Below are 27,988 nucleotides of genomic sequence, written 5' to 3'. Positions count from 1 at the left end.
GATCACTTTTAGCACATATAGCAACAATGTAATATTTATTGGCAACGTGAAGTTTGGGAAGAGCAATAACGCACAAATACAGTAAAATATCCCGGGCAAGACGGACCTTAACACCAGGCAGACGGAACGTTAAAAAACGCAAATAGAAATATCATTGCACGGTGAGGGAAGACAAATAAACAAAAACAACAATCAAACATAATGTTCAAGTCGTGTCCGCTTGCAGTTTACCGATCGCGGTCGCGCAGTTTGAACGTCCACCGGTGACGTCACGCGTGGCAGAGCTGACGTAGATAAGCCTCGCGTTCGCGGAGGATTGTTGTGGGATACGGCCGACGACCGTCGCTGAGGTGGATGGTTGTTTGTGCGCGTGGCGTTCGTACGACGCGATGAAGCGCTGCGATTGGTTGAGCTCCTGCTTACTCTACCAGTGCCCTGACTGTTTGTTGATGATTGCGTCGAGTCAGTGTTATATCTGTAGAGTGATGGTTATTTTATTCAAGTGCTAAATGGTAAGGTTTGGATATTTCCAACTACGCAAAATTATCAATGGGTCGAAATTTAATTAAATCGCACAGGGCATCACGTGTACAGTTGAGGGTAGGAGCAGTTTTGCCAACATTTGAACTTACTCTGCAACATTTTCTTCATCATCAATTGACGGTAGGGCAGCAAGTTGCTGGAAGACTCCGGCTAAAGCTTCGTAATGCTTGCCGTACGTCTGCAGAAAGTCGAAATTGAGTCCATTCATCGAGTTGTACGCTTCCAAATCATGATCGTCAACTTCTATAGATATAAAAAATGTCCGTGTAGAATTCCAAGGAAAAAAGGTTATGTAAACTGATGTAAACAAAATTAACACACCCGATTATATGGTTAAAATGATCTTTTTTCAAAGATATATTTCACACCAGTAAAATTTCCATTTTCTTGTTTGTTTTTTTAACTTTGATACCTTTTGTTGGGCTACTGTGTTTCCATGAACAAGTTTAGCAAACATAAACCAAAGTTTACTTACCCATGATCGGCGGCTCAACCAATTCTGGAATCATAGTTGACGATCTTCGTCGGTTTGCCCTCTCGTTAATAAAGATGTCGCTCTCTTCATCTGAACTTGTGTCTGGAGGAGGCTGAAGGAGCTCTGACGGACGAAGATCCGCCGGTAGATCCCTATAGATTTCTTTATTGGTGCTGGGAGACAGCTTGTAATGTCCGTTCGCTAAAGTCATGGGAGTTTTGCTGCGAGACCCAACAGCTACGCGGTGTATTTTTCTCCCTGGCAAAGACGAAGGACGCTCTGCCGGGGTATATGAAGTTCGCCTGATATGTGGCATAGGCGGTGGTATGGGTTCTGCAAGCTCAGTGGCGACAGACGGCGGATAACTGGTGGTAATGCTACCAGAGTCAGAGTAACTGTGCGTTGACCTGTTGCCATTAAGCAATTCGATCTCTTCACTGGTTAATCCAACGAGGCCGTTGAGTTGCTAAAATAGTAAAGAATGTTAAATTTGTCGAAACAACAGACAATTTTAAAAACATCATTTGACAACAAGCCCAACGCTAAAATTTGGGGTAGTTGATAATAATTTTTAATCTATTTACCTGAACCATGTCCTCGATTGTGGGTAGTTTGCTTGGTGACGAAGGTTGTCCTGTATCATGGGATAGCGATGACGTTGTTGATGATGACGCAGCAGAACCGGACACTCTTCGAGGTCGCGCTGTTTGATATCGACTCGCGTTGGAACTAAAACAATATATATTTATAGAGATATGCAAATAAACTGATTGGACCACACCTGTACAACATTGCCTAAGAATTACCTGTTTAATTCGCTTTGTGGAGTTAGTCGTGTCATAGGAAGGGTATTGGTTCCTTTCAGCGGGGATGTCCTGCCACCTTGTAGGTAAGGTGACTTATTTAGTAATCTGCTCATTTGTCGACTTTCGTTGGAGTCATAGGCATTTGCAGGCGCTGAACGCTTTCTCTCGCGATATTTTCCATCACTTCCTGAGGAGTTTCCGGACATGTCAGTGACGGCAAAGAGTTCTCCAGTTAGAGGTGAGACGCCGTGTGGCACCTGTCCTCTTCTTCCAAGGGTCGCCGATTCCCGCTCACTTTCGTACATGGGGGGCAACGTAGATGCGCGGTCGGCTTTGTCGGCGACACCGTATCTTGTCCGCATTATGGCGTCATAATCGGGTAAAGGCGAAGCAGACTTGTTGGAGAGTTTGCTCGAGGGCCTCACCTCATGTTGTTCGTGTAGCGGCGTCAACGAACGATTGTTTACGGTGCTCCGCTAAAACGGGATCAGAGGTATTAGCATTTGTTGATGGGACATGACAGACATAGGCACCGTAGGCTGAATGTACGAAGGCTACATGCACTCCACTGATATTTTTTCTTTTAAAGCCTCTAGAAAACGTCTAAAATTGCTTTTCTAACAACTCATGTAACAGGCTATTTTATCATTTTTGGGGCTGCTGAAACCCAATAAACTTAATGGTGTTAACATTTCCACCAAAGAAAACTTATAGAAACTTACTGTAGATGTAGGAGAGGTTGCTGGAGTTCCCGCTCCACTACTAGTCTGTGCGGCGGAACTGACCGCCTCCTCATCCACAATCCTCACATCATCCGATATAAGATCGGGTCGCACAGCTGACAACGATCCGTTCGTTCCATTGCTTTTCTTGTGAGCTTCAGATTCAAAACTGTTGTTATTTCGTCCGGCAATGCCATTACCTGCAAAAGATATAAACAATGTTGTTTAAAATTGTTGCAAGCATTGACGTATTTGCATTTGATTGCGGAAAATGGCCTAAAATCCATTTTATATGTATGGTGTGAAAAACATACTTCGGTGATTTTTATCGCATAACTGTCTTCAACATTAAATGACAATTTTTTTGTTTTTTGTTGTGTGCCTACAGCATTGTTTGCTTAAAAGATATCTCGTGTTTCTATTTACCGTTTATTGTGGATGGAATAGCTTTGCTCTCGTTACTGCAGCATATCCCGTATGGAGTGGTGGTATCCTTCTTTGACCTCCACATGTACAGCACGTAGGCGCCGATTAGAAGCAAGATTATAACGATGACAACAATCACGACGTATATCCACCAAGACAAAGCTGCCGAGTTTACAAGACACTTGCCGTTCTCATCGAGCTCGTTTCCGGAAACACATTCGCACTCGTACGCTTCCCTGTAACAAAAATGAAAATGTTGTATTTTATGTTCCAAAATTGACTATATGATTTTGACACACATTTCAGATTTAATAGGATTTTCAAAAGTTTTCATGTGACAAAAATAACTTAAAAATAAACCTGAATAGAATACCCAAACAAAAATGTATAAAACCCAACAATATTACCAACGACAAGTTTATGTTTGGAGAGCAGGCATCCACAATCAGATTTATGGAAATATGTGTGTAATGGAGAACGGTATTCTTACCAAATATCCACACACGTCTGATCGGTTTCGCATGGTTGCGCAACGCACACGTCACTGCCAGTGCAGCCGTGGGTAACGTTACCACCAGGTGTCGCACCGCCCTGGGACACGCGCAGGAATGCGCTGCCACCGTCATCAGCCAAGGGTTGTGGGCTTCCATCCACGTGGAAGCTATACACGCAGCCGGCAAGGGCGGGTACAGGGTTGTACGAACCAACAGGTGCACCTCCGAGGTAAAATGCCTGCGAAGAACAACACGCCCTTTCACCATACTGTAGCTGCTAATTAATGGGGACAGAGAAGTGGTAGTGTTTCTGAGCTGGGTATGACATCTATGCAGTTCTGATTGCGATTACTAGGTGTTATGTAAAGGTCGTGCCCTGTTATTTCCTGTGGCTGAATGTGGGATTAATTTACCTTTACTTGTGATGGGTTTGAGAATTTTTTGATCGAGCTTGATGACGTTCCATCGAATCGAACAACCCCGTCAACGGAGATTGTGACGGCGACAGCAGAGTCGAGGGCTTTAAGAACGACTTCGACAGTGTGCCAAGATCCATCAGACACGACAACATTCGTTTTGTGACTTGTGAGCGCTGGTTCCGTGTATGAATACACAACTCCCCCATTTTCAACCTGTGTTAAAAAAATTCATTGCAAAGCCAAAATGCATTTTTAATTCCAAGTTTGGAGATGAAAACTTACATATAAAGCGCCACTGCCATATCCCGTCTGGCCTTGCGCCACAGCAATAAGCGATTCATTTTGTCGTGTGCGAAACCGTACTTGAATACTTGACTCTGCGCAAGAAAACCTCTAATTATCACCCCACACATCCTTGCGTGATTACTCCTCTTCAGCCACTCCTTACCTGTCGTCCCAGCAGTTTGACGTCGCACCCTAGAAGTAGTTCCCGACGTAAAGAGAGCGCCTGAAGATTCCACCAACGTAGCTTGAACGTATCCGTCGTCAAACGCGTAGGCGAGATAATTAGTATCACCGAACGTCGACCCAACCTACGTAATTACATCGTCAAAATCTAGGTTCCCATCACGCAAGGGCAAACCGAAAATAGCAATATGCCATTAAGCTTACCCTTGTGTTTTGGCACGTTTTGCCGGACTTGTCATCAGGGCATTCGCATAGGACGCTTGACCAGCGATCCGAGCAGCTCGCACCGACACCGCACACTGACTGTTGGTTTTCGGTGGAGATACAGGCATCAGCTGTGGCCCGCGAACCAGCGCGAACGCATCCATCCACGACACCTTGATTTTCAAGAATGGCTGGCGACATCGTACCCGTTATGTTCACGTTGTTGACCATGATGTTATTTATGCAGCCAACAAAGTCATAACTGGAAACCTGTACAAATAGATGCATATGTTGTTGGATCTGCTATGAGTAAAATGAACACCTACATCGATTTTAGTATCAGCAAGTTATCTTTTACTTCTTTCGGGGAAATGCGAAATCAAAGCCAAGGCAATTTTAACACGCAACCACTTGAATTCGTTTTTACGTTATGCTTGTGCAAGTCCTAAACTACATCTACATTCACCTGTCCAGGATGACTTGTTATGTCTTCAATCGACGAAACACCACCGACATACAGATTCTGCGTTCCGAGTCCAGATAGGTGGGAAACTGATAGACCTGTATGCGCTTGACTCGAAGCACAAGAAGTATCCCCGATCGGACATTGGTCCACGGATACTGACATCAGAAAACGATTCATCACGACAGATATCTGGTGCCATTCACCATCGTTTAAACCATTTCCAGTCGTTATCCGATATGTTCTGGTAAAAAAACAAACCACGTTTAAGCATTGTAGAAACGGGAACCAAATGTAATTCTTGAAGTCAACTTACCTTGTGCCTTCAAAGCTATACGATAAACGAGCACGACCATTAATCAATTCCAATGCGACGAAGGTTGTTAAAGACTCTCCACCGTGATTGTAAAATAGCAAGCTTGATGGCGTAACTGTCACAAATATCAAATGTCAGCGCCCTGAACTGAACCATGTTGTTACACTCCAAGCAAACAAACCTGTTGCGAATGACAGTGAAATTTGATTGGCAGCGTGATGGAGATGAGCCAGACCGAGAAACGATGTCGCTGGAAATCCAAGCGTGGTTTCTTCGCAGTTTCTTCCATTTGTACCGAAAGGGCAATCACAAGTGTAGTTACTTTCACCATCTGAAAAAACATAAAGGTTTTCATTGACCGCCCTACTCCAAATGTCGTTTATACAGAACTCCCAAATACACACCGATACATGTTCCTCCGTTTAAACAAGGCTGCTCACTGCAGTAGTCGATGTTGTTAGCGCACGTCGCACCGTTAAACCCAACTCTGCATTGGCATTCGAACTTCCCAATCAGGTCTCTACAGGTGCCGCCGTTCTGACAAGGGTTTGGGTCACATTCGTTGATTTCAACGTTGCAACTGGATCCAGTGAAGCCTAGGAAGCAGTCATTGTTACATAAATTGCTAAAAATGATGAGTTGCACTCTATCAACATTAAATAAGTTTACCTGGCAAGCATTCGCATACATAGCCGTTCGATAGATCACGACAAACCGCACCGTTTTCACACGGTTGCCCAAGACACATATCTGACACAATGGAAACAATAATACTGATTTCTGTGACAATAGCGGAATTCGCCAGGCCCGGATTCTTTGCAATGGCAGTAAGGTTCACAACATCACCGACTGTAAAATCAGCTCCATCATTCACCACGATTTCGCCTGTCGATAAGAACGTAATGTGTCAATTGGTGGCATATGGGAATATAACTTGGTAAAAGCGCTGTGCTTACCTGTTGCAGAGTTTAGGCGAAAACCCTTTGCTTCGCTCCATCCACTAAGAACGTATGAAATGACACCATCAGGACCCGCGTCATCGTCAGTCCCGTTCAAGTTAAAAATTACGCGACCTTTATAAAAACAATACCACATAATAACAAGGAAAATCAATACATTGTCAAAGGTTTTGCAATGAGTGTTTACCTGGATTTGAGTTGACTGAGGTAACGAGGGGATATTCCAAAGACGAAAACTGGGGAGCAAACTCATTCACACCGGTTACCAGGACTGTAAGTTCAGCTGATGTAGATTCACCGCCATCATTGGCAGCGCTCACCTGAAACAATGTCAGATACAATTCAATGAACGGTTCAGTCCCAACATCAATGCAAGTGAAGTGTACTGTAGTATGTCAAAGTACTAGAATGGTGCGACACTTACCGTCAATTGGTAAGAAGTACGTTGTTCATAATCAAGGCTGGTTCCTGGTGCCAATGACACCTCGCCAGTTCGAGCACCGATGATCAAATCCCGCTGCGGCATTGCTCCATATCGTACAAGCGCGTTTGCACCAGAATCCCTGTCCTCCGCTGTCAGCCTGTCGAATCAAAAGTAAGTTACTGTAATTGTCTGGAAATTCGTAAAGAAATTAAAACATACCGTGTTACGATACTGGACCGTTTCACGCTTTCGGTAACGTATGCCAGGAAAAAAGGTGAACTGAAGGAGGGGACATTGTCATTCACATCAGATACTGCAATATTCAGTGTCGCTGACGAGCTTCGAGGTATTACACCTCGATCAGTAGCTGAAATGAACAGCAGCAATTAAAGTATCGTTGGGGCTAAAAACGTTCATTGAAGCATACCTATCACTGTCAAAGTGTATGATGTGTGTTCTTCATAGTCTATTTCGCCGTTTGTTAAAACCTGCCCCTTTTCGGAGTCGATCACAAATGGTTTATCTTCGTCTTCAGTTCCAAGGCTGTAAACAACCTGCAGCAAATATCCAGAAGTTAGCACCTCATTATTCAGTGCATCTCTTGATAATGTAAATTACCTCTCCGTTCACGCCTGGGTCGTTGTCCCGAGCAATCAAAGTGTAGGCCACAGTTCCGGGTGGCGAACCTTCAGAAACGTCGGGTGCTTTGTACGAAGGACGATCGAATCTTGGCCTACAACAGTCGATTATTGTAAAGAGCAAACAACCAGTTACTGGGCGAGCAAACTCAAGTAAACTTACGAGTTGGCATTTGGTGAAGTAACTTCAAATGTCAAATCAAGCTCCGCATAAAGGCTGGGAGAACCGTTATCGCTAGCACGTACTGTTGCTGAAAGTAATGATAAGGATTGGCTGGGGAGGTCATCGGCAAGGCTCACAGCGCCTGTTACTGAATTAATGACAAAAAATGAAGAGTTCTTGCTGCCAAGCAGCTGGTAGGTAATTGTGGTCCCAACATCTTGGTCCTTGGCTTCAGCAGCAAAAACCTGGACGAAGCGGTAACACTGTCGTCATTAAATATCGATTATTGTAAAACGAGACATTTTATGACCGTAAATGTGCATTCGCGACAGGATAAACATAGGTACATATTTCACATTTCCCACCTTTTCTCCAATTGGCGTCGATTGCAACACCGCAATTGGCAGGTTGAGGTTGGCAAAAGCTGGCTGGTGAAGATTAGGGGAGACGATAGTAATTGTGACATGGACATCGTTCGACAGAGACTGTGGACTTCCGCAGTCGGTGGCTACAACAAGCAGATTTTTTCGCCAGGGACAAGAATTGACTTGGCCTGCGACGAACAAATTGCCAGTTTAAACAACGGTAAACACGACTCAGGAGAAAATGATAACACAACGACAAACACTCTGAAGTAAGCACGATAGTGTTTGGTATCACACTCTGCATTTACAAGCTGCGTTGATAACGTGCCAAATAGTAAGCAATTTGATTACTGCAATTATTACCTGGCAAAGGATCGCAGTGGAGTTTTCTGGTGGAATATATTTCGCCCGTTGAGTGGTCGATGCGAAAGGCCTCGTCGTTGCTTTGCATCGTGTAATAAATCTGCGCGTGATAAAGTTTAGGAACGTTAATTGCGCGTATTGGTAAAGTGGTGCTCTTCCGGGCAATGTATGTGTTGCTCCGGAATGACAATAAAATCGTACCAACCTGCTTATTTACACCTTGGTCGCGATCAGTGGCGGTCACTTTTACAAGTTCGCTACCTGCTGAAGTGCCAGAAGGAACACCCACGACGTAAACAGCTTGGTCAAACCTGAAGCAAGACATTAAAAAGCAAATCAAAAAAGGTCAGGGACAAAATGTTTCGTGGTTCCCGACACCGACCGCTCGGCGACGCGTTTTTACCGGTAATGACAGGGTGGCAAAACTGGAGCTCGTAATCGCCTGTTTGCTAATCCCAGGTCGTACATCACGTTTACAAATTGTTGAGACATTTGGTAGCAGGTGACAAGGAGTGGCTCGTCTTCTACCGCACAACCCGGTTCGCATAAGCATCCGACCAAGCCGGTCGAAGCAAAAACATTTACCAACCTTGGCGGGTTATCGTTCACATCTGTCACTGTCACTGTAACGGAGGTATGAGTCGTCCAGTCCAAGTCAGTCGCATCTACTCGTAAATTGTACCTGTAATAACAACAGCCGCGTAAACCGTGCCCTGGGGCCGAATCGCAATTAATAATCAACTCCAAAGTGGATGGACCCGGCTGGTCGTAAAGGCAATTTTGCTTGTTTTACTTACTCGGGGTTCGCCTCGCGGTCAAGCTGTTTGTTGACAGTCACCAAGCCGGAAACTGGATCGATGGCAAACGATTGGTTTGCGCTGTCTGCCAGGCGGTACCGCACTTGGGAGTTTACTCCTAAGTCACCGTCGGTTGCAGCAAGCTGTCAAGGAATTTGGGGTTGTCTCACTTTGGCATTTTTAAGTTTTTGTACAAGATAATAAACACACAATACCTGAACCACGTAGTCTCCGATTTGAGCATCCTCCTTGATTTCGCCGCTAAAGAGACGAGAGAACGTTGGTCGCTCATCGTTATCGTCGGTTACGACCACTTTCACAATAACTGAACTTGTTTGTGGATCCGAACCCTGATCTTGTGCACGAACAGTCAGAAAATACCTGCAACGGGTTGAAATGATGTCTCATGGGTTGGAATGATATCCACCACCTATTATTGTATAACTTACGTATCCTTTTCCTCTCGGTCCAATCTTACTATGTTTCTTAAAATTCCGTTTGAGTCGAGACGAAACTTTTCCGGACTTTCGCTGGTGCTTTCGTCAATGGTGAACGTAAAGCTACCACCAACGCCTACAAACACGAACATACCTGTTAAAACCATCTGCGCGACTTCTAGCAAGTCACGACTTACCGGAATCGGGATCACTTGCTGAAACTTGCACAATCATTGTTCTGAGGTCATCTTCACGAACTTCGCCAATATACGTGGGCTGGGTGAATATCGGAGCGTTATCGTTGATGTCTGATACCTAAAGCAATTACACAGGCATAACTATGCGTACTGAGTCTAATACAGTATTGGCAAATCGTCGCCGTACCATTACTGCCAAGGATGCAAATGAGGAAAGCTGAGGATTTCCGGAGTCGCGTGCTTCAATCCAAAGCTGAAAGCTGGCAAATTTCTCCCTGTCCAAAGCTCTTGTTTGACGGAGAGCTCCAGAACTTGCGTTAATCGTAAAACTCCCGTCAACATTTCCACCTAAAAAGCAACAGCGGCGACAATTAAAAATGGGTTCTCTTGTGGCTGTGAGAACAATATTTTCATTGTTTAAGATGACTAGCACTACTTTTTTTCGCCGAGTGGTGTTAGTCTTTCAGATTAATGTGTTTAGATTTACCAAGGTTTTTGGAAATTTACTAACCTGCTAAATAAAAGAGAATGTTCCCCGCTCCAGTCCTTGCGGTGTTGGCACTGAATAAAACATCAGTGGTTGGATTGTCGTTTTCCAGAAAGGCCACGGAAGGTGGAGAACTGACAAAATTTGGAAATTGACCTCGGTTTACTTCAATGTTGACCTTCGCTTCAACCGTCTTAACCGGAATACCCTCGTCTTCAGCAATAACCTGCATTCCGAATTTGCAATATTTGCCATGCTTTTCGTGTCTCTCACTTAAAAAATTACATATTTGTTACAATATTTACCGTAAAATTGTAAAATGAGTCTGTAAGTGTGCCTGTAGTTGTTACACTTCCACGACTTCTGTCGATAGCAAACGGAAGATTTTCATAATCCGGATGGATCCAATATGAGACGACTCCGTTTTCACCCGAATCAGGGTCTTGGGCAAAAATCGCTCCACAAAGGTTTCCTAAGTAAATATCATATATTAGATTTGAGCTTGGACACCTTTGGGGTCAAAATAAACCGAGTAATACCTGTATCCGGTTTGGTGTACATCTGGTAAGTATTTAACTCAAATTTGGGTGCATTATCGTTGATGTCTGTTATTCTAACAATAACTTTAGCAGTTGCAGAAAACGAGTTGTCACCTGTTAAGTAAACAGAAAGGTTAAACGGAGATCAAAAATAAAAAAATTACAGAAACACTGACCATCACTGTCCATTGCTGATACAGTGAAAGTGTACGAATCTTTTATTTCTCTGTCCAAGAGTCGGGACGTAGTTATCATACCAGTAGTTGGGTCGACCACAAACGGCAAAGTTGAATCTCCATTGTGAACGATCGCATATCTGCAACAACAAAATTTCAATAAGGAATGAGACATTGACCATATTTATTTATTTGAAGCTGTATGATACGCACCTCACAACCCCATAAACACCAGCGTCCTGATCAACAGCATTCACTGTTATCACGTGACTTCCCAGCGATATGTCTTCGGATACAGCTGCACGATAAACATTGGGACGGAACACAGGAGCAAACTCATTTAGGTCCTCAACAATGACAATCACAGACGCGGATGCGGTCAGGGCGGGTGTCCCTGAACATCATCAGTTTAACCACTGACAATTGTTTGTTATGATACTAAAACAATAAGATGCACGATCATACCTCTGTCCACAGCTGTGATAAGGACGGAATAGTAGCTTGCGGTTTCCCGGTCAACCACGGGGTTAATGCTGAGGATTCCAGATGGGGAAAGACTCATCACATTATTATCCCGCTCGCTTGCGCCATCAGGAGCCACACGAGTTACGATTGCACTTCGGTATTCGGCAACACCCTCGTTTCCAGCATCATCGTCCCGTAGCGAAAACTGTGTAAATATTCTCAAGATGACCTGCTGTATGCTTATGAATTTTGTTTGGTAATTGTAAGGTTTGTTGTGTCAAACGCCATGGTTTTTGGTAACGTAGATATTACTCCAGTATTTACCCAAGAACCTTACACCTTCACCTTTTCCAGCAAATTTAGAACATTGGTATGTGATAAACCATATGCTGACGTACAACTATACGCGTCATGGCGTTAACCCAAAATTAGTACTTCTTAGCGGACCATTTCGCTTACCGTTAGAAGTTCAACAGCCGATGTCGCGCTCTCATTAACTCTAAGCACGGAGGCTTGAGGCGCAAAGAGCGGCTGTCTGTCGTTTACATCCGTAATTGTGACTTCAACCGTCGTGTTAGTGAAGCGCGGCGGAATGCCCATGTCACGTGCCAAGACCTCGAGTGTTTCGTGGGAGACACTTTCTCGGTCTAGCTTTCTGCTCAGATAGAGGACGCCTGTAGAAAAGTGTAACACTTCAGCGAAACAGCTATGTAATGACAAGAGACGACCGCCGTGGACGCACGTGAGAGTGCAAAAAGCCACAAACACGGTGAATATTACTTGGGAAAAACAGGTGAGGCATCGGTATTTGCCAGTTCGTGCGGCCTCAACCAAGGAAACAGAAGTTAGATCGTCGAAATACCATTTTTGGCAGACGTTTGAAAAACGAAGAAGCATCTTCGCTTTGTCCGTGTAGTAGAATACTCAACAAATAATGCCAATTCGTAAAAAGCTCCTACCTGATTCGCGGTCGATTTTAAAATTTCCCGATGAAGGTTCGGCGATGGAATATTGAATCTTGCCGTTCCAGGCTACATCTTCATCCGTAGCTGTGACAGTGAGAATAGAGGTCCCAACATCTGCGTCTTCAGCTACATTTACAGTGTACCCGCTGGGCGACGAGAAAGTTGGAGAATTGTCGTTTTTATCTGTTACCACGATATCAATGTTGCGCTGAATCATTGAGCCTGCAAAGCAAGAAGTGAAAATTCAAAACTTACACTTGCTTAATGATTGCTACAGAAATACCTTTGTCGGTTGCTGAAATAGTTAGACTGTAACTTTCGACCGTCCGTTGGGATAAAACCTCAGTATTAACATAAACTTGGCCGCTTATAGGGGCGATCAGAAAGGCGCTGTTATCCGGTATTTGCGATATTATGGAATATCTAACATTTCCAGAGATGCCACCAGCTACAATTGATAAAACATGGAAATTGGGTGTTTCATCTAACAATGTGTGATACTTTATTGTATAACTTACCCTTTGTCAGATCGGCATCGATTGACCCAACTTTAAAAAGATCAGTACCGGTGATAGACTTTTCTTCAACGTACCTGCATATGCATAAAAACAAATGTATGACATCAAGACCACAAGTCATCGAAGTTCGACAACTTACCACAATGTGGGCATTACAAGCTGTGGAGGATTATCATCTATGTTCTGAACACGAACAGTGATGTCCAGGAAGGACCTAAGGCGATGAGAAGGTGGAGCAAGGTCGTATGCCATCACGGTCAAGTGGTGTATTGTCTGGGTTTCGTAGTCCAACATTTTTTGTAAGTAGATAATTCCCGAATCCATTGCGATCCTGAAGTAGCCTCCTGCGTTGCCGCTTACTAACTTATATTCCACAGTCCCATTGAAACCTGTTGGATTGCATCATAAACTTTAATGCCGTTTTTGCCGAAAGTAAATGTCGATTTGTTTAAACACTGATGGCATAGTGGTTTTTTTAGCTCAATATCTATGCTATCTCTAAAGTCGGATAACATTTTAACAGCAAAACGTTTTTGGAAGTAAGGTAGCTTCTTGAAATTTCAGGCGAAAAATGCTTTTATTTGGAGCTTCGGGCCAGCAAATGCCTGAAAATAACAAATGCCTAAAAGATGAGACAAGCCGAATTTGGAATGCGCCCGCCTTTCAAGGACGCCAATTAAATCAATCGGAACCACCTTTTATCTCCGCTTTCCCAGAAGCATACATTTAGTGCGCCGTCGGCCGTTATTAAAGTGCGATAGTTCATAAAAATCAGATTGCCACTAACAGTTCCTTCTAAGCGCATTGGGACGGAAAAAATTTCTCACTGAGTAAAGTATAAGATTAATGAATCCCTTTAATCCGTCCGTTTGGATGATAACGGCTAACACAGGTCGAGTGCGAGATGTTGAGCTTATAAGGCTTAAAGAGGATTTGCTTGCGTAGGCTACATTCGATGTGTATGTCAGCTCTAATTCAAATGAACAGGGCGACTTCAGGTGCACCATTAAAACTGTATTACAGAACTTTTTTTCGGTACGATCTACAGACGCACGATATGTTAACATAAATCTTTAAATAAAGGTTTAAAATTCTAAATATATGAGCGACAAAACGTTTTAAGGTTGATTGTTGAGTTTTTATTCGGACCAAAAACTGCAGTTTTTTACACAGCAAAAGTCCGTAGTAAAGTCCACTGATAAACACTCAAGGTGACTCACCCAGGTCCTTGTCAGTTGCCTCCACGGTGCCTATCTCCAAACCGACTTCACTATCTTCCGTCACATCGAATGCGGTTTGTGTTGAGTGAAACATTGGAGCGTTATCGTTAGTGTCAGCCACATTCACATACACTCGTACATCGCGGAACCGGCCTGTATTCAATAACCAAGTCATTATTATTTAAAATGCATATTGGACATTAAGGAAGGGTGAAGAATGAACCTATACCTCCACCATCAGTAGCCCTCGCCAAAAGCAGGTACAAGTCGCGCTGTTCCCGGTCGAATACTTCTGTAAAGGATCGGTTGATGGTGATGGTCCCTGTGTGCTGGTTGATTTTAAACCTTCCTTGGTCGGAGCCTACAAACGCAAATTTAAACGCTATTTTTCTGACATTGCCTTGCATTTTGTGTTATACCAATATTGTAAATGTATCGGTGGAAGGTGCTTATTAGGTCCAGTATTTTAACATATATTTAAACTGATATATTTTAAAAACAACACTAACCTTCGGCGAAACTGTATGAGAGTATTGCATTTTCATTTGCGTCCTTATCAGTCGCACTGACTATACCAACAAGTTTTCCGTTATTGGGTGGAGTGCTTGCACCTTCTTCTATTATAAATACATATTCTGCTTGGTCGAAGGTGGGCACGTGGTCGTTTACGTCCACAACTCGCACCACAAGCTCCATGGAAGATTCCAGTTCACCATCGGAGGCAACAACTGCAAATTATACATTTTAAAACCAGCTCTCGAAATTGGTTTATTTCAAATTCGAAATTTACCTCTCAAAATGTAATTTTCATTCCTCTCCCTATCCAATCCGTTTTCACCAACGGTAATAATTCCCGATTGTGTATCAATGTTAAAGTCAGTTGGCCCTGGACTTGAGAGTAGGGTGTATGTAATCGGACTATTGCCATCAGCGTCCTTTGCCGAAAGAGTGTGCACTTTGTATCCGGCCTGTACCGACTCGGATAAAATCACGTCCACGACAGCTTGTCCGAAGAGAGGCGGGTTGTCGTTCACATCCATAACTGTCACTGCAACCTAAACACCGAAAAAATGAGGTAATAAATGCGACACTGTGCAGTATCTTGTGTATTTACATGTACACTCTGTTGGTTGGGCTCGCGGTCATTAAAACAGATACCGCATGACTAACAGGCGTGGGAACGATATTAAAAACCGTGTCGACCTTGATTATGGCGCATGTGTGGGCGCCTGAACTTCGAAATACGCTTGCGGGCTCGTACCTCGCATTAGCGCAGTCTAGGGCAAACAATCGAGGCACATGTTTCAGTGGTTCATCTTCTCGCCGCGAGCTTGGCAACTGGCGAGATGAAAACATTATGGCAAAGTCTGTGATTACGCCGCGCCCACATTTGGAAGGTCCAGCTCGCCTGTCGACGTTCTATAATCGTTTGCCGCGGGCGAGCGTCGTCCACTTCGCAGGCCGAGCGCCAAACCCAACTAAGTCCGCGCGTGTTTAAACAAAACAACAAACAGGTCGCCATGCGCCGAATTTATGTTGCCTGTTACTTCGAAGGTAATGACAAGCCTCGTGCCTTCCGTGAAAACCTTCACTAAACCGCAAGGCAGATCACGTTTTGACTCCAGTGTCCTGATAGATGTCAACGGGATTTGACAAATCTCAAAGTGATTCATCCAGTATTTACAAAAAAACTGGAAACTGTGTCGCGAATTTGCCGCAGAGGTTTGTGTTCGATACGAGGTAAACAACTTGCGCGTTAATGTTTGAAGTTGTAGCAATTTGGGGAGTCATTATTTTTAGCGAAACCGATTTTAGAAAATACTGAACATGCGTTTCGTCCACCAGGTTGCATATTTAACAAAATTCGTCGTTCAACTGGTGTTACGCTAAACAAAATACTAGTTGTTGTTTCAAGAACTTGTTTGAAACAACAACTAGTATTTTGTTTAGCATAACACCAGTTGAACGACAAATTTTGTTAAAAATGAAACCGATTTTGCGGTTGTGGGACCAAGTCTAACGGTTTCTCGGAGCATACTGCGAAATTCGACAATTGCGCAAAGAACTGTGATATCTTTGCACTCCATCAGATGTTGCATTGAGATAGAACGATCCATTAAACCGATGACGCTCGAAGATTTTATGTTTTACCAACCATTTTAACACGACCTTAAATGCACTCCTTTACAACAACAACAAGGTTTGAAGTGGATAACATGCTTTCGACTAGTTTTGCAACCTGTTCGACACGAAGGTGAACATACTGCTACCACGAAATCGTTTGATGCAAAAAGCTACCAGAAAGCGCTTGGCAAAGTTTTTGTTTGCTGCAACTAAATTGAACTTTGTCCAGTCACATTCGATTTCGGTAACTTGGCAAATTAGGTTTCGAAAAGGTTTGGTTTGACAGCCGAGCTACTGCGTAAAGTTTATCAAAAATAAACTTGTGACATTAATTGAAAACGAAATTGTTTTCGGCAAATTGTTTTACCTTATCAACAGCAGATATAAAACGAGATTTGGTTCGCGTTTTCCATAGATGTAATTAGCGTATGCAGAAGAAGAATAAGGAAGCCAATACTAGGAAGAGTGAATTCCTGAAACGTCAAGTCGACACCCAATCTTAACCTTTTTTCAATTCCCTGTAGCCTACCCACCCCTTGAAAGCAAAGTGTCGAACAGATCGAACTTATCACGGCTATTGATTTGCTTTCTATCGGAAACAAAAACCCGTTCCAGTCGAAAACAAGGTACAATGCAGTAAAACTCCTGTCGCTGCGATTCAACGCCCCGAAACTGTCCAACCGTATGTGGTCACTTGCGCAAACCGACACAAAAGCCACAATAACAACCAGGCCTTGAAATGGTAAAGGTCGAAACAGGGTTTTGCAACCAAGAGCACTATCAAAGCAAGACACCATTAGTGGTAAACTAGATGCTGAATGGGCGACTTGAAGAGCTCCCGCGCATTAGACAGAGGGATTAATCGATTTTCGTACGTCGCGTAAAGTCTTGGGAAGAACGGGTTGCGTGCGAACGAGGTGCTTGAAAGCTTGCACTTGTGCTTATGGCGACGTTAAGTCATGACATAGTAATTATTTTTCGACAGAAGCTTAGAGTGCACCGGCTACTTTCGTCATTGGAAATCGTTTGCAAAACCACTGGGAAAGCGATTTTAAGGGGTAAAAGCCGTGCTAAATTTAAAACAGTCTGTTTTCAAACTGAATTTATTATTAACCAATGCCCTCTTGAGAATAAGCCTTCGTATGTGCTTACGTTCGTTGTGCTCATCCGTGGGTTTGACCTTGTTGAGGTGAGATCCACCGCTGTGATCTGGAGGCGATATGATGACACCCCATCTTCCCTGTCTAGTGTCATAAGCGTTGTGATTACTCCGCTACTTTCGTTGATACGAAAAGGTCTTCGGCGTACTAAACGTCCGCTTGTGGTTGTTGCGGTGACATCGGTGATGTAGTACGCAACCTTATTTTTTGAAAAAAACACTATTTTACAATCGACTTACAGGAGTTTTTGCGCTGCTCACGACCGCTTAGCGTACCGAAAGGGTTGTCATTCGTTACGGAAAAAGATTTGAGATTAAGATACAATATACGTTGAGAAATACACGAACCTGATTGCCTGGTGCAGAGACGCTGGCGACAAAACTTCCCGGCGATTTGTTTTCTTCGATAATCCCTGAATATGAGGAGCTTTCGAAAACAGGACCATTTTGGAGATCCGAATCGCCGATGATCACGCGCAGCATCATTGTGGAGAACTTTGATGGAACACCTGTGAATTGTTTGGACCATGTTAACTATTTGTGGGCAATCATTATACCATGTCAAGACGTATGGTCAACATCTTTTGCGATGCGACGGAAAATATGTCTATGTTATTAGTCATGGTATGCAATTTGGTTTGTACTTTGCATATGACATGTTTTTTTGCTGCCTCCGGTACAAAAACAAATTTATTCGGCCGGAGCCTGACCGGCCAATGACTCTAATCCAAATCCGCATTAACTTGCAAACATGCTCGCTTTTGACGACAAGTTTTGCTGCGTTTATTGTAAACACTAGCTAGATTCGGGACACGCATAATCTGCGACACGAATCGGCCTGGATTTAATAATGTAACTTAAGTGCGATACACAAGTTTCGTTGTGCCTGAAATTGTACACCTTTTACGCGTCATGTTAACCACAAACAATCCCATTAACGGCGCTTGCAAAATTTTCACGATTGATCTCAATACACCTTCTGTTGTAATTGGAGACTCCCGGATCAAAGTATATAGCCATGGAATTAAAAAAGATCTGTCGAATTTACGTTCTGGTGTAGTTTACGCGGTTCTATCGAAATTTTGAAAACATGGTCTTAATTTAAGCCTACAGTAATACTATAATCACAAAGGAGAACGGTTGCACTACCTTTTAACCCAGACTACGCCATGTTTTCAATCTAATTGAATCTAACAAATTATGTACACTACAAATGTTTGTGTTCATTCACCAGCAGAAAAAGTTACTGTCGGCAAATGCCCAAGTTGTGTTTTCCGTAAGCCGAAGTTTGGATAAGTTTAGCCCAGACACTTACGGGTAATTTTGTAAATTGCGAATTACATTTTGATTGTACATAATGGTGAGTTATGTATAGCTACAACCATGGGAAGTACAGTTGAAACCGGTTTGGGAACTTTTGGTACACAATTAACATAGCTGAGAGAAATTGCAAAGGCCCCAACAATTGTTTACCTTGGTCACGAGCCACAACTTCTAGCGATTGCACGACTGGGCCCGAAGTAGTCATGGCTTCAAATAACTCCAATTTTCCCGTAGCTGTTTCAACCAGGAACGACCCTCCGCCATTGCGGCTGGAAAATGAATAGCTCAATGATCCGTTCGGTCCATCGTCATTGTCTTCAGCATAAACTGTTGTGATATCGTATCCGATCGAAGCCATGCTACGACGCGGAATAAACACGGCGTCGGGGGAAGCAAAGACAGGATCGCTATCGTTCAGATCGTCGATGATCACGTACACTGTTGATACTGTGGATAAGGTATCTGCTGCGATCGCCGGGTTGTCACTTATTCGGATCTTGACACGAATCATGCCTCCTGGAAGAACCGATTCTCTGTCTACGGTTCCTGCCACAAACAGTTCGCCGCTGCTGCCATGGACTGAGATTTGCGCTTGATTGTTTTCCGGCTCCTGTTGAATCATTTGATAGGTCATCCGTGCGTTGTTGCCCGCGTCACGATCTCTTGTGGTCAGTTTGGCGAAGGATGTAGCTGTGGGATAATTCCCCTCAACGATATGAAACTGTGTCTGGCCAAGTAGTTCCGGCGCATTGTCATTTGCATCTTCCACTGATACGGAAATAGTTGCTGTAGCCGATCGTACAGGATTTCCATTGTCGCTTGCTACAACCGAAAGAGCATAAGATGAAATTTCTTCCCGGTCCAAGTTTTTCTTCAGGATTATTCTTCCCGTGGACTCTTCGACGCTGAATGTTTCCAAAACCGTAGCAGTGTTGTCCGGGGCCAATGTGTAACTAACTAAGTTGTTAACAGAGCCGAATTGGTCGCCGTCGATGGCTAAAACACGTCCAACTTCGGAATTCATCGAAACTGATTCCGAAACTTCAAATACACGAGACCCTTCCGGAAAAGCAGGGGTCTCGTCATTAAAGTCTCTAATGACAACCTGGACCGTCGCAAAACCGGTTTTAGCTCCTTCTCCTTCACCATCCAAAACTTTTACCTGGAATGTGTACAAATCCTGCGTTTCGCGATCCAAAGCATTCGTCTCTTGGACTGTTATTGCTCCACTCGTTGTATCTATTGCGAATGGAAAACTTGAAAGATTGTTAACGAGCTTGTATCTGAAGTTGTGAGTTTGATCTTTGTCGGTGGCCGTCACCTGAGTTACAAGCTGTCCTTTACGGCTGTTTTCGCCAACTGTAGCATAGTAGATTTGTCTTTCAAACTCTGGTACGAATTCATTGACATCCACAACAAAGATTTCAACGGTTACCACTGATGTATGCGAACCTACATTCTTTGCACCTTTGTTGTCCGTAGCTTGTAGTTGGAGAGAAAAGCTCTCATTTGTTGTCAGAAATTCACCCCACAGGTCAACTAAAGTTTCCTTGTCCAAAACACAATTTGTGGTAATTTTCCCACTAAATCTGTCTATTGTAAAGGGTCTGGCCTTATTGGAGGAAGATGGGGCAAATTCATAAACAAGACTCGAAGCCAAAGCATCATCGGGATCGAAAGCTCGTACCTCACCGACAGAACTACCATGAGGCATATTTTCCATCACGTTGAACACATACTCATTTTGAGGAAACTTCGGTGCATTATCATTTACGTCGCTGACATGGATTATCACTTGCCATTTCTTAGTGACATATCTACCGAGATTTATCGTCACGCCAACATCGTATTCGCTCTTGTATTCGCGATCCAAGGTAGCGGCTTTCAAAAAGAGTTGGCCGTCCGGAAATATTCCGAAATCATCATCACCGTTCCCAGCTGTAATCGAAAAGTTAACTGTGTTCTCAACTCCCTCTTGTGTTACGATGACTGGGGCTGTAAATTCAAGAGGAAGTGCAGCAGCAATGTTAACAATTTTTGAGTTCGAAGGAGCGTTTTCTGGTACAGTAACAGTCAAAGTTGGGGTTGGAACAGAGTTTCCAAGCAAGGGGTTAACGTGGATTGAAAGTTTAAGCTCGGAGCACAATACTGGGGCACCTTCGTCACATGCCGTAACGCGCACCACGTCAGTAAATTCTTCATTAGAAAACAAGGATTTAATAAAGATGATTCCTTGTTCGTCAACTGCAAAAAGATCCATAGCGTCGTACATTGTATACTGTACATTACCATTGACCCCGGTGTCCACATCTTCGGCAAAAGCATTATACAACATTTCTCCGACTTTAGGTATTTCTGTCGTTAGAATTACTTTTGCAGAATCAGTGTAAAATTGTATGGAACTGGTGCTGTCAATAGCATTTAGAACTGCATCGCCTGTGAACATAGGTATGTTGTCGTTGATATCCAGAACGTCGATCGACACAGTGGTAGTTGCAAACTGTGTGACTCTTCTTTCAACGGATTGTAGGGCTGCAACAACAGTTAACGTGTACTGTGCTTGCACTTCCCTATCCAACGTTGACAAAAGACTGGTTGAAATTTCACCGGACGTGGAATCAATTCCAAACATATTTGATAGATCACCATCTACGATTGAAAAACTTACGTCCTTCGATTGATTGTTAAGCACACTCATGGTCACCTGACCGACAACACGTTTGCCAACATTCTCGTATACCCTAAAATGGTAGTTGGCTCTGCTAAATTCGAGCATAGGTTGATTGTCTTCAACAACCAGATGTATATTTGCAGAGGCTGCAGCTATGTTACCAAGGCCGTCAGCCACGTTGACAGTAAATGTCCGGAGAACACCCGCATTTAAGGTGCCAAATGCAGTTACGACACCACTTACTGTGTTAATATTGAGACCCGCTGTCGTGGGACTGATACGGTATCGCAAAGTGTTGTCGCTGTAATTGTTTGCAGCTGCGCTAACTGTTGCGACTTCAAGACCGTTATAAACTCCAGGTGACAAAGCCACGTACAAATTCGAAGGATAAAACCTTGGCTCTGAACGTTCAGTCCTGGAAACTGTGACCCTGACAATCGTATTGCTGCTGAGTGGATTCTTTGCACCATCAGAAGCTTGAACCATTATATCGAATGGCGACGTGTATTGGTTTACCAATTTTTCAGTGACGGAAATATGGCCGTTATCCACATCCACTGAGCATAATCCAGTTGCCTGTACGTTCCCAGTGGATGTCTTTACATAGTTTATGGTGTACGAGATAGAACCATTTATTCCGGAATCAAGATCCGTAGCTCCAACTTGGATTATATTGGTCAATGTGGAGGCAGGATGTAAATTGACCTCGTTCAAAAATTCATCAAATCTTGGCCAGTTGTCGTTTTCATCAGTTAGTTGCACGGTAAGTTCCACGCTAGTAGTTCGTGGTGTGGACGTTTCATCACTTGCAGAAATGACAAGTTTAACTTGACCGTCGCTTTCCGTTATTTGGTCGTAATGCATCATCTCTGTTGTCTGCACGAGACCAGTGTGTGGTTCGATCCTAAACCATCCGAGTGTGTTTCCACTTGTTATTCTGTAAACCATATCTGTGTGATTAAACCTATTAAGTTAAAACAAGACTAAATGTAAATCGCTTACGAGTATCTTAGAGTTGCTGGCAAACCAACATCGTTATCTGTAGCTCGCACAGCCATCACACAAGAACCAATGGGAGTCAACTCTGATAGTAGAGACGTGTAGGGTTGGTCGGAAAATACTGGGCTATGGTCATTGGCCGAATTTACAATAATTTTAATGTTTTGGTAAGCAAATCGCGCGAAAGGTGCCCCATCATCTTGTACACGAATCCGCAGGTCGTACAGTGGAACACTTTGTCTGTTTATACCTCCAATCACCTGAAAGTAACGTTAAAGCTGTGTCAAGGAATGATCAAGCTATTGAGTGTATTAGAAGGCCAATCACTCACCTGCAACAAACCGGTGTTGCCGTTTCCAATGCTGAGCAGTCGGAAATGTCCTAGCTCGTTTCCTTGAACAATGTTTAGCGACAAACTTCCGTCACTGGGTCGTTTGTTGTCCTTGTCCGAAACTGTAATTAAAGCCACATTCGTACCGGCGGTGGCCTTGTCGTCCACTGATGCAATGCTGGCAGCGGTTGGAAAATATCTGGAAACAAAATTTCAATGCAAACGTTTCAACAAACATCCTTATTTTTCTAATGTGTGCACACTTCTGAATTGTCAATGCTTTCTTGATATGTTTACCAAAATGATGGGTATTTACCTTAAGTTGGTAATCTCTGGATCGTTATCGTTCACGTTTCCAACTGAGACAGTCAGTAGCGCTTGGGCAAACAAGGAAGACTCGCCCCCATCGAAGGCCTCCAAAGTCACGTAATGAACGTCTTGGGTCTCGTAATCCAGTGGCGATTTTAAGGTAACTACTCCTGTCGTGGAGTTTATAGCAAAGAACGCGGCCGAGGCAGAGTTGGGATCAATTCTGTAGCTGACGACTCCGTTGTCACCCTAACAAAATAGTTCCGGTTGTTCTTATAAAATGCATGAAACCTTTGTTTAAATGTTATGACCAAATTACCTGATCTGTGTCAGAAGCGTGAACCACGATGACTTCTGAATCAAGAGTTGCATTTTCCTGGACCGTGGCTGTGTAGGCGCTTATATCAAAAGTCGGAGTGTTGTCATTTCTATCTAATATTGTGACGGATACAGTGAGGTAACCATGTCGTGGAGGTGTTCCGTCGTCGGTCGCCGATATGTTCAGGGTGTAATGATCCTGATCATATAACACGTTTGAATCAAAATAATGGAAAAATATGACGAATCAAATTTTATCTTTCAAATGGTTGCAACATATTTTGACTGCAGTGAAACCGTTTTACTGGGAAATTTAGGACAAAAACACTAACCTGGTCTTCCCTGTTGAACTCGGTCAAGGTTCTCAAGTAGACCAAGGTTTGATCTCCAGGAGAGGAATCAATGACCAACATAAATTTGTCAGTGTCGCCGATGATCGTGTAATTCGCAGATATCCCATTATCAGGCCCATCGGCATCGGTAGCCGTCGACAAAATGTACTAAATTCAATTTATATTTAATCACCTCAAATTATGAACAAATGTGTTTTCCTGTGAGTAAAAGTGTATAACTTACATTTGTCCCAGCGTCTGTGTTCTCTGGTATTTCCAGAGTAACAGAAACAGGTAAAAACGTGGGATCATTGTCGTTGATATCGATGACTGTGACTTCAATTTCAATGGGCGCCGGTGCTGACGAGTCCGCTACAGCGAAAAGCTTGATGACATCACTATTAAGCGCCTCCCGATCGATGGTTTTATTAGCCCACAATTCTCCGGTGACCCCGTTTAGCCAAAACAGACTGTTGGGTGGATTTAATCTGGAGAAACGTCGCGGTTAGTTCTTGGCCTACGTATTAGTCACGACGATATAAGATTAACGGTCACAAACACAACACGAACCTACTAGTTTGTTAAAAGGCCTGTAAGGCGCTTTTCTATGACGCTGCTATTTTGGTAGGTTTGCGTGTCGCACAAATCGCTAATACCGCGAAGGTCGAACTGTTGACATCGGAATGGACATAGCCGCAAGCGCCGATTTTAAAATCGCTGTCCACCAATCCTATGCAACATGTGATACAGCTTAACGAAAGGCCAAGTTGCAGTGACAACATTTGTTTAACCATATTGACGCAACGTTTTGTTTCGCAAATGCTCATAAAAGGCAGGTATAAATCAATTCCCCATTGCGCCATATGCTTAGAGCATTGGAAGGGCAGTAGATTGGTTATAGTCACGCGCTTAATTATTATCTTTCCCCCTGTCGGGTCAAAATGTCGGCAGGCATCTGGGAGCGGGCAGTTGATTCGACGTAGCAGAAAATCAAAGTCGGTCACAAAGGATTGGCCGTGATATCAATTTTCTCGGCACTCGTGTTATTACGCAGCGCATGCAATCGATCGGATTTTCGCGCCTCTCTTCACCGGCCAATATCCCCGCACTTTGGGCCCCGAAACTCTATTCGCGCTTCGGCCGGAAAGTTCATTGAAAATTCAGTCGATCGCATTTCTTTGGCAAACCAACTTTGTAGCGGGCAATTTCCGCTTTTAGCCTTGCGACACACGGAAAGCACTCTCGTAATGTGATTGACATTGTACGGCGCCTGTCATGATCGCTTGCCGTCGAATAGCCATGAAATATTCATTGCGCTATCTTTCATTTATACAGTTTCGATGCGTATTAACTTATTTGACAGCGACCCAAGAGGTGTTGTGTGAATATCCTTGATTGTTTATCAACAGGCTATATCGCATACCCATATACCGTTGTGGAAAGCTTTTTATCAAATAAAAGTCTAATAACAATGTAACCGACATTAAACTTTTAGACATTAAATCAACAACGGTCAACTGCACAATACTTTTTTTAACTCATTTGGCTTGTAAAACAAAACAAATTCGTTTAGTTTACCGGTAAGTGTGGCCTGGGGTGACTCCGATGAAACCAAGACTATGTGATCCTTCTAATTCCTCCCTGATTGAAAAGGTTACGCCCAGACAGTTCTTTACACAGCATAATCCAAGTAATAGTCCAATAATGAGTTTGTGATGAGGTAGCATGTTGGCGTTTGTCAAAATAGACGCCGCAGAAGTGCAACTCGTAAGCAGCACTCAGATCGTTTCTGTGTATTAGCTCCACTTGCAATGGGCATGACCGACAGAAAAATCACTTTCGGGTCATATTTCACCTTATGATATTGTCCTTACAATTCGCGGTATACGGACCCTGGAGCGGCAAGATAAAACGAAATTAGCGTTATTTATGTACAACGTAATACACGAATATGTCGGAAATTAATTACAAACAGTCAGTCGCTTTAACCGCAGTGGTCAAACGCACCACAGCCAGTACCAGGAGGTACCAAGGCACGGACGAGAAACTCTGTATTAAACGAATTCCACGCTGGCAATTAAGTTGTTGCACTAAGTGCCGTACGGCCTAACACGTCGCCGTACGCCGCAAAGCGGGATGGTAAAACATCATCGTAGCAACATTTTGACATGTCGCCCTGATCGCTGCAGCAGCTTCCCGCAAACTAATCCCAAGGATCTTGCGCTCTCTTGCATCAAACAGCAAAATCGGTAATTAGTTTAATTGGCTGATATAAAGCTCGCGCTGTCAAAACATGGACGGCACAGCTCACTCATTCCAACGTGCTACAAAGTTTCAATTTTTATCCTCGTAATTTCTTATCGATGCCACGTTTCCTAATTGCGCATATTTTCCCACGAGACCAATCTAAAAGCATCGCTGTTGACTCTTTTCTAGAACACCTTGCGCTATTCCTCAACACCATGCAAGCAAGATTGTAACCTGATATTAGTATCCACCTGAAAGTTGTTGCCGTTCGCTGCTCATGTTATACTGATCACTGGCGACTCGCGACCCACAAACACAGTCCGACACAGTCAGTCTCTTTTTTCTCGCTGCGGGATTAATCCTCGCGCTGATGGAATGACCACTGTCGCACTGTCCAAGACAAGCTATCATGAACTAATTGTGACATCTGATTTTTCTGCCTCTGTAACCCTATTTCTGCTTTTTACAGTAATAGTGAACCGAAAACTACGACAAGAAAACAGTATATGACTGTCTTACTGACAACAATAATACCCTTTTTTCAATATGCTCCGACTTCGCACTAAATTTTCTACAAACGCCTGGTAATAATACGACGATAAACATGATTGGCAAATTGTGATGATTAAACACACTTTTCGAACCACTCGGGTAGAATTCCATTAACCTCGGGGCACAGTTTGACTGCGGCGTGGTCAATGTAAATAAACAATGGCCACACGACCCGAACATCACGCTCAATAATCCCGCAACAATCTATCAATCCACGAGCAATTTGGGCTCTCGCCTCGCATATAACCTCGGTATCAAGTTCGACCGGACAGACACTGCGGTAACCGGAGGCTCGAATATTGTTGATACTTCGCTTTTCTTTCCGTCGCTGCTGTTTGTCTTTGCGTCAACCCCGAACAAAGGGCGGTTCGCCCTCGAACCGGATCAGAGGCACAAAAGCGGGGCTTTAAACTATGTTGTGCAGCAAACACAGCCAATCATAACTTCTGGATGGCGATAAGGTGACTTAAAAAGAATCCACGCAAACACACGACTCAATAGATGTCAAACACGAGCCTGTTGACATTGCGACTAGCCGAACGTGAAGTCGTATGCCACCCAATATACGCACTCGTAACATTTCAGAAGATCCTGCCGCTAAAAAAAACTTAGCTAACTTAATTATGACATAAAAGTTTCTAACTGCCAAATACTAGAAGTTAAAACGTAGCATTTTCACCACAGTTACAAGATATTCAGCTGAACTAAATTATTCACAATAAAACTGTACGTGTCCTAACTTTGCCTTTACATTTTATTATGGTGATTTTACTGCATGTTTAGGAAACTACGCTCGACTGCTTGATCCTGCTTGATGCGATTTATGAAATGTCAACTGGCCTGCCATTTTCCGATATTGAAACGGCGTATTGCCGCCATAATTGGTCTTTGGAGGATTGGTGGGCAAGTGGTCCAATTAGTGGTAAGTTCGCCTCAAGTCCACGCCACACTTTCCTCGTTCCAGAAATTATAGCAGTACTTGGCAGTGCTTCCGTAATTTCAGTAGACTGCACCTAATTAACGATAAGGGTTAGGTGACGATTTATATTCGTTTGTGCACCTCGTTATGTCTGGAAGTACTCGCGCTTGTTCGCTTAACTATAAAGTACATAATGTGCTCTCACCGGCACAGTGCACTCAACGAGAAAGCAAAAACGGATCTCCCAAAGTCCCTCATTGGAAATTATATTTCAAGGTTCTTGAGATAAACGCGTGATTTTTCGTCGCGTGTTGTTTTGACAGTTTGGGCGCCGTAATGGTCTTTGCAAAAACAACACCTTTTCAAGGCATTTCCCCACACAGGCATACGTTTCCCCCATTCGCCCTAAATCTGCTCCCTAAACGATTACCTCGATGATTGTGAAAGGACTATTTGGAAGTTGTTGGCACGCAGGCGGTGTGTAAAACAACGTTTAGTTTCACAAACGGCATTCACTGTCAACGTAGCGTTGTCATTATGGTCGACATACAAAGGTTTTGTCGCACGGCAACGACTAAAAATCATGTGAAATCACCAAATGGATTATACTTCTGGGTGTGTTGACTAAATCATACATTATTATTACGTGTATATG

The 27,988-nt window shown here is 43.4% G+C and overlaps 1 protein-coding gene across 1 annotated transcript; it reads right to left on the bottom strand.

Annotated features, from left to right (window-relative positions):
* Positions 1-16: 16 nt before the first annotated feature.
* Positions 17-25,504, bottom strand: LOC145239271 (protocadherin Fat 4-like). Its single transcript, XM_080102576.1, has 58 exons — positions 25,194-25,504; positions 23,860-24,103; positions 23,616-23,783; positions 23,285-23,482; positions 22,973-23,214; positions 22,657-22,855; positions 22,329-22,585; positions 18,806-22,263; positions 17,681-17,841; positions 17,326-17,532; positions 14,840-15,104; positions 14,559-14,777; positions 14,279-14,410; positions 14,050-14,202; positions 12,969-13,218; positions 12,830-12,903; positions 12,595-12,759; positions 12,306-12,533; positions 11,806-12,020; positions 11,347-11,551; positions 11,095-11,275; positions 10,882-11,021; positions 10,706-10,819; positions 10,472-10,638; positions 10,191-10,392; positions 9,867-10,027; positions 9,680-9,797; positions 9,495-9,618; positions 9,261-9,426; positions 9,046-9,188; positions 8,838-8,930; positions 8,454-8,559; positions 8,249-8,348; positions 7,886-8,073; positions 7,521-7,765; positions 7,338-7,452; positions 7,147-7,273; positions 6,939-7,086; positions 6,720-6,876; positions 6,483-6,615; positions 6,293-6,409; positions 6,006-6,221; positions 5,741-5,932; positions 5,518-5,667; positions 5,337-5,451; positions 5,024-5,264; positions 4,558-4,827; positions 4,334-4,478; positions 4,168-4,262; positions 3,880-4,098; positions 3,463-3,704; positions 2,973-3,208; positions 2,547-2,746; positions 1,825-2,300; positions 1,603-1,747; positions 1,019-1,484; positions 633-786; positions 17-475 (listed from the first exon to the last, which is right to left on the bottom strand). Exons 1-58 carry the CDS (start codon positions 25,340-25,342, stop codon positions 193-195), a joined length of 14,079 nt encoding a protein of 4,692 aa, XP_079958702.1. The 5' UTR covers positions 25,343-25,504; the 3' UTR covers positions 17-192.
* Between the last annotated feature and the right edge of the window lie 2,484 nt (positions 25,505-27,988).

The sequence above is a fragment of the Phallusia mammillata genome, chromosome 7, assembly GCF_965637545.1.
Source record: "Phallusia mammillata chromosome 7, kaPhaMamm4.hap1.1, whole genome shotgun sequence".
NCBI classification, from domain to species: Eukaryota; Metazoa; Chordata; class Ascidiacea; order Phlebobranchia; family Ascidiidae; genus Phallusia; species Phallusia mammillata.
The sequence above is the reverse complement of the archived record's forward strand: the minus strand, read 5'-3'. Positions and strand labels throughout refer to the sequence as shown.